The sequence below is a fragment of the Polypterus senegalus genome, unplaced genomic scaffold, assembly GCF_016835505.1.
Source record: "Polypterus senegalus isolate Bchr_013 unplaced genomic scaffold, ASM1683550v1 scaffold_6614, whole genome shotgun sequence".
Lineage (NCBI taxonomy): Eukaryota > Metazoa > Chordata > Cladistia > Polypteriformes > Polypteridae > Polypterus > Polypterus senegalus.
The window spans coordinates 1-10385 of NW_024385964.1; the positions used below are offsets into that span (position 1 = coordinate 1).

The window sequence follows — 10385 nt, forward strand, 5'->3', positions numbered from 1 at the left end:
GCTGATTCTGCTGTTTTATCGAAGTTCTGTGACAACTGTGAAAACACAACTGGATGAAGTGGAGTTGAGGCCAATCTGCTCATAGAGGCTTTAGTGCTGTATGGTCAGCTTACTTTACTTTCTCCTTTACGGTGTTGTGGTTGTGAACCATTGATTATATTTATTTTTTTCCCTCTTTTTCCAGGATTTTCATTTGTTCCATAGTCACCCTTTCTTTTCTGGCTGCTTCTTTGATTGTTTCTAATTCTTTCCTTTCCTTTACCTTTCATCTCAAACACCTTTTTGGGACACCTTGTTTGCCTCATCCTCGTTGTACATTCGTACCATCCAACCTCTGCTCCTTAGGGACAAGCTGACTGAGATGGGAGTAGACTCACACCTGGTGGTATGGATCATGGACTATCTTACACACAGACCTCAGTATGTGCGTCTCCAGAAACTGCAGGTCTGACATTGTGGTCAGCAGCACAGGAGCATCGAGGGGACTGGACTTTCTCCGGTCCTGTTCAGCCTATATACATTGGACTTCCAATACAACTCGAGTCCTGCCACGTGCAAAGTTGCTGGACGACACTGCTATGGAGGGCTGCATCAGGAGTGGGCAGGAGGAGAGTATAGGAACCTAATCAAGGACTTTGTTAAATGGTGCGACTCAAGCCACTTACACCTGAACACCAGAAAAACCAAGGAACTGGTGATGGATTTTAGGAGGCCCAGACCCCTCATGGACCCCGTGATCATCAGAGGAGACCGTGCAGAGGGTGCAGACCTATAAATACCTGGGAGTGCAGCTGGATGATAAATTGGAGTGGACTGCCAATACTGATGGTCTGTGTAAGAAAGGTCAGAGCTGACTATACTTCCTTAGAAGGCTGGCGTCCTTCAACATCTGCAATAAGATGCTGCAGATGTTTTACCAGACTGTTGTGGCGAGCGCCCTCTTCTACGCGGTGGTGTGCTGGGGAGGCAGCATAAAGATGAAGGACGCCTCATGCCTGGACAAACTTGTTAGGAAGGCAAGCTCTATTGTAGGAATGAAGCTGGACAGTTTGACATCCGTGAGGGAACTGAGTAGACTTCTGTCAATCATGGAGAATCCACTGCATCCACTGAACAGGATCATTTACAGACAGAGGAGCAGCTTCAGCGTCAGACTGCTGTCATCATCCTGCTCCACTGACAGACTGAGGAGACCCCACATTATGCAACTCTTCAATTCCACCCGGGGGGGTAAACGCTAACATTATTCAAAGTAATTGTCTGTTTTTTACATGAATTTTTATTACTCTTTAATTTTTTTTTGTATTAGTATACTGCTGCTGGATTATGTGAATTTCCCCTTGGTATTAATAAAGTATCTATCTATCTATCTATCTATCTATCTATCTATCTATCTATCTATCTATCTATCTATCTATCTATCTATCTATCTATCTATCTATCTATCTATCTATCTATCAATCACTATATGGACATAACTGTTAGCAGTTTTATTTCTATTGTTTCCACATGTGGCTGCGTTTTCAGTTCTTTACTAATTCTTTTATTTCTTCTCCTGTTCTTTTTGTTCTACCAGCCGCTCATCTCAAATGCTTCATTTTTTACCACCATTATTTTAGATATTTGTTTATCCTGTATTGCCAAATATCCTGCACATTACAATATAGGTGGTACAAATATTGTTTTATATAGATGCATCTTAAGCCTTTATATTTAATTCCTCCTTTCCTAATTCGGTGTTGTTAATTTGATAGTATTCTTTATTTGCCTTGTTTATTCTGTTTCCGATTTCCTCATTCATCTTTCTATCGTCACTTATGATTACCCCAAGGCACTCGCACACTGACACGTTTTATTGTTGTTTTCCATCTATGGATATCCACATTTGTTGTTTCTATCTTGTTCTTCCCTTTACTTTTCTGTACATTTATTATTGTGTCTTTCACATTGTGAACCACTAGAGGGCGCTGCAGCACCCCAAACCCCAGACACATCAGCACAGACACCATTCTAGATGCCAAAAATTCGAACATGAACATCAGTAGGCTTTGTGCCCTAGGAACCAAGTTACCTGAATTATTCTCTAACATTTCAGTAATTATTTACCGCTCTGATGCTGATCTTTCTGATCATAAAATATATAATATAAAATCATTACGACAGCAATTAATGAGAAGAATTCATAATTAATTGCAAAATTATGGTATTTGAGGGTTCCTCTAGAGAACCTTTTTCTCTTGCATGATTTGGCTCTAAAAATAATCTGCACATCATCATCTCATAACAAGCTCGAGTTTCAAGTTTGGTATTTTTCTGTCCAGCCATTTTAGCTTCAGACCATCCTCAAGACACTGTGACACACAGACAGACACACATCCATCATCGAGATATCGATGCTTTCTGTATCAGGACCCTAAATCGCTGAGATCCATCAAAAACCGGAGATCGAAAGTTTTGACTAATCTTCAGCTTTCTCTCCTCCCCCAGTGATTTTAGGTTATGGTGTCAGAGGACACAATAAACAAGAAATAGATTTATTGCCACAAATACCTTAATGCACTCCACATCTCCAACAAAGCGACTTTTTCCTTCCCTACTCCCACCGAGTTGAGCTGTCAGACTCCTGTCCCGACTCTGACTCCCCTTGTGAAGCAGAGCAGCTTTCTTTATAGCGAACCCAGGAGTACCTCTGCTGCTATCACATTGCACCTTGCACCCAGGAAGCACTTCCAGATCAGGCCGAACCCCCCACATGACAAAGAGCATCCTCCGCAGCTCTCCCTAGTGGCACCAGAGGATCTAAGCAGGGCTACCCACCACAACTACAACTCCCATGCAGCCTTGCTGGTGTCCATGCAGGATACAGGCCAGAGGGATGTCACCACCCAGTGTACTGGGGAAGCACATGACCCTGGGAAGTATTCTCCCCCGTTTATCAATTACAACAATTACTATTACTAACCAATCTGCTCGGGATGCCCGTCCACCAAAAAGACCTGCTGGCCCGGTAAGGAAACATTCATCCCAGCTGGGACGCCAGCTATCCCATGTTGTCTTTTACACCCTCTAGCTTTCTCTTCCATGTTATTAATTGTCTTTGCAATTAATGTTGTATCATCCATATATCAAATCATAAGTCAGTACCGGATTTCACTTATAGTATCCCGTGACTGCATTTCTAAGTTCTTTCTTGCAATTGTCATTTATTTAATCCATTTGTACGATAAATAATAGAGGACCGAGGCTATGTCCCTGTTTGATAACCTTTTTCATATTCCATTGCTCTGATGTCTGCCCAATTAATCGTACCATTCCTACATATTTTTGATTTTGTTGTCTTATTGTGGTCAGGTTTATTAATTTTTTAAATATTATTTTCCATGTTTTGTTGGATTAGACACTCGACCCTGTCCTGAGTGGTGGATGCTGCACAGAGATAAGTGTTATTACTTTTCCACCAACAAGACAACATGGAATAAGAGCGAGGAGGACTGCATCTCACGGGGGGCTCAACTCATCGTGGTGGAAGACCAAGAGGATCTGGTGAGTTGGGACAATAAGCTCTCAGCTTTAACCGTTTTTCATTTTGTGATAGCATACTTTATAACATTTCGTTAAATTCCATATACTTGTATTAATAACTACTTTTACCAAATTGCTTGGTTTACAACAATAAATCTGTTTATCAATAATTCTTTGTAAATATCATTTAAAGAGCAATCATATGTGGGAAAATAACATAAAATAAAATAGGGTAGAATATCACCTGAATTAATTGGGATGGGGCTGGTCTGGTTAATTAAATGGTTCAGAAAATCAACCACACTTGGAAGCTTCGAGGTGCCTGTGATGGCATGTGTTATACTGCACATATCTTAAAATAAATAAATATTACGTGTTAGGAGTACAACATAATAACCAGAGCACTAAAAGGTCAGTACAGTCTGGTCTCAGGTTACTGTGGTTCTGCAGGTACGAACAACACACAAAACACAAAAATACTTCTTTTCATCTGAACTTTTCCAGTTTTCACTTGGGAATGAAGCAAGCTAGTTTTGAGGAGCTGTCACTAACACTGAGCCATAATACAGTACTGTCACACTTTATCACCAATTTGAATCTTGCTGTGCTTTTGCACACGCAGTGATTGAATGTAACCAGCGGCACAGGTAGACTCACTACAAGCTCTGTCACACGTGAGCAGCTCACTCAGCAACTATCTGTTTAGCAGAACATTACAAACTGCTGCTTGTATTTATCAGAAAACTAAATGTTGATCCTGGCCATGCCATCTAAATGAGTGTCGGGGGGAAGTGGAGGTGACACCCTGAGTGATTACTCAGCAGAGACAGTGGTCAGCTTGTGGTTGGTCCTCATGCTATCTTTATGCTTTTTCAAACTCCATGTAGTATTGTATGATAAAAAAAACTTCAGGATTCTTAAGCGCAACAAAATGCCGTGGATTGGACCTGAGACAGATAAGTTGCCAGGTGTCTGCGGAATATCAGAAGGAATGGAGCTACCTGGAGTAGTCCACATGAAGCAGCCTGTGCAGAACATGGAAGACGTAGGGGTGTGGATACAGAGCTCTATGCCACATGCACTTCAGAAGAGGTCATCCATCTGAAGCTAAACATGTTCAGGCCTGGCCAGTACTTGGATGGGACACCATCTAGGAACAGCTTCGGTGGCTGCTGGAAGAGGGGTGGGTGAGGCCAGCAGGGGCGCTTACCTTGTGGTCTGTATGTAGATTCCAATATCCCAGTGCCGTGATCTGTGCTGTAAAAATGATGCTGTCCTTCAGATGAGATGTAAAACTGAGGACCTGACTCGCTGTGGTCATTAAAGATACCTGGGAATTCTTTGTAAAGAACAGGGTGAATCCTGATGTTCTGGTCATTCTGGACCCCTAATCATCTCCTAGCTCTAATTGCCTAGCTATATCACCCCTTCACCACCTAATAGCTAACGTCTGGTGAGCATACTGGTGCAGAAATGGCTGTCATCGCTTCATCCAGGTGGACATTGCACATTGGTGGTGGCCGGTGAGGCACCTTAGTCACTATGTAAAGTGTTTTGAGTAGTGAGAAAAACACAATACACATATAAAGAATTATTATTATTATTATTATTATTATTAATAGTAGTAGTAGTAGTAGCACAAGAATGATTTGTGTTTTGTGATTGAAAGTACAATAATATTGCTTCACTAGTATTTTATTTATAAGTCTGAAACATTTTTCTGTGAAACAAGCAATAAAGTGTTATTCAATTTTGCCAATTTCTCATTAATGTTTAATCTTACATTTGGTGATTCACCTAGACACATCCTAAGTCATATTTCCTGGGGTCAACAGGTGTTTCAGTTCTCACAATATCACATACCCTTGCCTAGGTGGCCCAGCTGGTGTTGATGAACCCAGGTTTGTATTCAGGTAGCTCTATCTCTCCCAAAGATGCCATCTCTCAATCCACAAACATCTGGAGGTGACATCAGATGCGTCTGTCACCTCCTTGGTGGCCCTTATAATGCCCAGTTTGTAATAAACCTTGCACTGGGATCAGTCATCAAACCCCCTCCATCCCACTTCCATGGGCGCCCACCCAGCTCCACACCATTTAGAGCAGCACTGCTCCACAAGTTCCACACATACGACAGCCTTTCTCATGTTGGCCTCCTCAGTTTCGTCTTCCCTGAAGGTGGTCATTTCCAGGCTTCGTTTTAGTTGTTTCCTCAGGTAATGTTCACTTTCCAGTCTGTTATGACTGCAGACATGGAAAATAAATAGATTTTCTTATTGTAATTTTTATTGCAGGAGGCTGCTGGGAAATTTTCATTCATTCCTTTCATCAAGTGACACGTGAATAAAATTTATGGGAAAGGTATCACAATTTCTGAATCACAAATGTTGGGTTGAAATTATGTGAATGTGACAAGCGATTAATTCTGTTGAGGTGTTGTCCTCCACAGAGTTTTGTTGGTTTTTCAAAGGCTCCACATGCTTACATAATAATGCAGACCCCCAAAACCATTTCATAATTAACTGAATTGCTTTCTTTGCAGGATCTTCTCCGTCAGCAGTCTAGAGTCCATTTATCTTTTTGGATTGGACTGAGAAGAAAAGAAGCCTGGGAGTGGATTAATGGACAGGCTTTTAATCCCAGCTGGTGAGGAGTTTTGCATATGGTGGTCTATGTCTTTTATGGTTGTCCTTATGTAGTCCTGTTCATGGCAGCATTTAAGCCACTTACCTCAATGAACCAATGGCTCAGTCTTGCTGTGGTGTGAAGTCTGTGTTATGTTCTCTCTTCCTTCTGAGATTTCTTCACAAGTAGCATGAGATTATCTCATGGACATTTTTGATATTGTATGGTGTTACTCAGCATTGGTCCTTATTAACACTCATTCTATCATAAATTTTGTTATCTCCATTATGCATGAAAAGACGAGACTAAGATTTTATTTTTCTGAGCCATCATTACACGTGACATGGAGCAGGAAACATACAAAAAAATATAATTTTTGTGCGGAGTATTCGATTAAGAAGGTCTCCTTAGCTGATGTTCCCCATGCCAAGTGAGGAATATTAGGGAGTATCTGATTGGCTGTCCTTCCCAGTGAACCTTGTAGATTTGACAAGTGCTGTCCTCTAGTGGTCAGTGGAATGTTAGCTTTAATAACAGTTTTAGTGTCTTGTCTGAAGCCATTCTGCACCTTTTGAACAGAAATGGTTTTACACCTGCCGAAATGTTCACAGTTTAAAGTCCCAGTGCTTATGGGTAACTACAAAACACAGCAAGGGAGAAAAGAATGAGAAGGTAAACTCGTGCTAAAATGTAACACATTACAATATGGTTTAAAAAGAGACAAGAGGACCAGATGAGAGGACTTTATACATCTCTCTGACTGACAACCTGATTGTATGGGAAGACTCATCAAAAACACCTAAAGACTTTGGTGAACAGTCATTTTATCAAATGTTCTTGACTCAATATTGTTCTCCTCGCTTACTAAATGAATCAGCCTAGAGAGGTCTATAATTTTTTTACATTTAAGATGTCTCACCTAAAGGTTTTCCAGTGTTGTTATTTGTCCTGGTGTCCATATAAACACAGGGAACTCCAGTTGCTGTATTACATCTTGCCTGAAGAAGGGGCCTGAGTTGCCTTGAAAGCTCACATATTGTAACCTTCTTATTTAGCCAATAAAAGGTGTCATTTTGCTTGACGTCTCACTACATCCATAAGAGCTAACACAGTACAACACCCCCGTACAACAATATTTTTCTGGTAATTGTTTTTAGCTGTCGTTCTCGTAAAGCACTATGAGCTGCTTTCATGTGAGAACATCTTTCCATTACTACTGTCGGACCCAACACTCGTTCATTCTTGTGTGTTTTTCCAGGTTCAGTTCTGATTCGACAGACAGAGGGGACTGTGCCTGTCAGACTGTGGTGGGCATTCATAGTGTCATATGTAGTAAGAATCAGCACTGGATCTGCCAGAAGGGAGCCGCTGACATGTGACGATACGGGGAAAGACTGCAGAACTGAAGACAAGACCCTGTATGCTGCCATCTTTGTATAGACATTGTGTTATCCGAAATGATACAATTGGAAAAATAAAGCATATTGTGTGAAAAAACAATATATAAAAGCTGCCATTTGTAGCGGATATGCCTATCAAATTGTGCATGTAAATAAACAGAGATGTGTACAGTAGGAAATATGCCACCAATTCTACACAAAGAAGGATAAAGTGCTGAATGAGTCAGTCGAGGAATGGAGAATGCATTACTTTTGTCACTTTTGTGAATTTGAGAGATCACATTGCAGACAGTTGGTACTGAGTGACCACTTTGTTGTGCACACCAAACTGTGTAAATCAAGTCAACAGATGTAATCAGTTCAAGAGATTACAAACTTCATGTCTGCGTTGACTACTGATGTGTTGTGTGTTTGCTTGTGCTGATTTGTCGTACTTTTGTTCTGAGGTTGGCTGAAGACACAAAGAAAGGTCGCGATGTTGTTTTCTTGGACTTGTTTTTCTTTTGGAGTAATTTAGTCCCGGGATGCGCTTGATTGCTCTTCTTTGTACTGCTTCCAGTGCTGCGATGTCTTTTTCTTGTAGCGCAGTAACCAGAACTGCACACAATACTCCAGATGTGGTCTCACTAGTACATCATATCGTCTGAGCATAACGTCCCTCAATTTACAGTCAACAGTTTTAAAAATATACCTTAACAGTTTATTTGCTTTTCTAATCATTTCAGCACAATCCTTGAGGATGAAAATGTAACAACATAAACTCTGAAATCCTTTCAGAGGTTGCTTCCTTTTAAGTCAGTGTCTCCCATCTTGTTTTTATAAGTGATGTTCCTTTTGGCACTTTTCCACCTGAAACTCATTTCTCAAGTGTTCATCCACTTCTGAAGCTTGTTCAGATCTTTCTGGATCATATTTTCTGCCTCCTCTGTGTCTACCCTTCCTTCCATTTCAGTTATCATCCCCAAATTTCTCAAATTTATTACTAACTACATCAAATCAGTGTCATTAACATAAATCAGAAAAAGTAATGGACCAAGGACGGGCCCCTGAGGGACTCCAAAGATGCCCTCGTTCTCCTCTTATTTGTAGTCTTTGTCTCTTGTCGTCTCACCAACTTGAGATCCCGATTTGTCGTTTACCTCTGATGCCTACAGTTTCTAGTTTTAGAACTAACATTATAGTGGAACTGAGACAAAGACTTTGTGAAGGTCAAATTAAATTCTGTCAAGTGCTTTGCTTTTGCTGACTATTGTAGTTGCCTGTTCAAAAAACATCTAAAAGATTGGCATGACAAGATCTTTCTCTCCTAAAACCCCTGTTGGCTGTTGTTTAATATTTTTCTTTCATATTAGTATTTTCTAATTTATTTCTTATTAAAGTTCCCATTGCTTTGCATGGCACAAAAGTAAGACATATTGGTCTGTAACTCCCAGGATCCATTTTGTAGCCCGTCTTAAAGATTGGAGTCACATTGGCAATGCAACTTTCCAGTCTTTCAGTACTCCTCCCTTCTCAAGTGGCTGCTCAGATATGCCAAGTAAAGGTTTAAATTCGACATCTTTCATTTCTTTTCAAGAGAACAGTAACATCCCATCAGGTCCAAGTTATTTATTAGTCTTCAGCGTATTGAGGGCTTGGATCACTTCTGACTCTCCATTCATCCATCCGTTATCCAACCCTCTATATCCTAACTACAGGGTCACGGGGTCTGCTGGAGCCAATCCCAGCCAACACAGGGTGCAAGGCAGGAAACAAACCCGGGGCAGGGCGCCAGCCCACTGCAGGTCACACACACACATCACCAATGCACCTAACCTGCATGTCTTTGGACTGTGGGAGGAAACCCACGTAGACACGGGGAGAACATGCAAACTCCACGTAGGGAGGACACGTTAAGAACACCCAGGTCTCCTTACTGCAAGGCAGCAGCGCTACCCACTGCGCCACCGTGACGCCACTTCTGACTCTTCTATTTTAAAATCTATGAACTCAGACTTTGCTTTTACTTCTGCCTGGAGTGTGTGGTAGAAATTTAGCATCTTATTAAACAAAGATACATCCTCTAACAGGACAATTCAGTAATCAGGCAGGAGAAAAGCTGTTCATTGTATCTCTTAATTACTCCTCATCAAAATGCCTTAGAGGGACAATTCTTCAAAGGCCGTCTGTTACAGCCTGGTCAGAATGATCACAGAAACAATGAATTGAGGTTAATTTTATAAACTACTCAATTTACACACAGTGTCAATCAATGCATACGTTTACTCTGGTTGGTTTGTTGGTTTACGCCCAAATGACTTGTATAAAATAAAAGTCTGTTAAATTATATTCTGGTTCTTCTTGTACCTTTGAGTTCAGCCACCACCGTTGAAATTTCTGTGCATATGACAAACTGTCCATTCTAGTTCTTTACTGGACATCTGCTGATTTCATAGTCATCACTTAGTCGTCTTTCAGTACATTTTGTTGTTCACTCGACCTTTATCTGGATTCCTGATGTGCTTGCAAAGGTTTCTGACATGTATTAACCCTTTATGCTGTTTCTTTAAGATGAAAGCTATGTTACTCTAATATGATTCGTCCACAGGCATTCCATTTGAATTATCCTTAACAAATACTTAGGTGAAATATTTGTACAGTTCATTTGCTGTTTCCTTCTTCTTGTTAATGATTTCTCCTTTTGTGTTCCTAACATATCTTAAATTCCTTTTTGTTGCCTTTTACAAGAGCAAAAAGGAGTTTTTGGTTTCACTAGCATTTTTTAAATTTTCTCTTTAATCCCTTTGATTACCTTTTCTTATCTCTTGCTGAGTCAATTATTCAGAATTATTTGGGTGT

The 10385-nt window shown here is 40.6% G+C and overlaps 1 protein-coding gene across 1 annotated transcript; it reads left to right on the forward strand.

Annotated features, from left to right (window-relative positions):
- The first annotated feature begins 1196 nt into the window (after positions 1-1196).
- On the forward strand, positions 1197-7884 carry LOC120522502 (killer cell lectin-like receptor subfamily B member 1A). The gene is made up of 4 exons (XM_039743415.1): positions 1197-1230; positions 3398-3543; positions 6065-6168; positions 7406-7884. The coding sequence occupies exons 1-4, from the start codon at positions 1203-1205 to the stop codon at positions 7524-7526; spliced, it is 399 nt and encodes a 132-aa protein (XP_039599349.1). The 5' UTR covers positions 1197-1202; the 3' UTR covers positions 7527-7884.
- Positions 7885-10385: the final 2501 nt, after the last annotated feature.

Coding starts and splice junctions, on each gene's coding strand:
- LOC120522502 (XM_039743415.1), top strand. CDS start 1,203: ATGCAACTCTTCAATTCCACCCGGGGGG. Junction 3,544..6,064: donor TGGAAGACCAAGAGGATCTG/GTGAGTTGGGAC, acceptor CTTTCTTTGCAG/GATCTTCTCCGTCAGCAGTC. Junction 6,169..7,405: donor CAGGCTTTTAATCCCAGCTG/GTGAGGAGTTTT, acceptor GTGTTTTTCCAG/GTTCAGTTCTGATTCGACAG.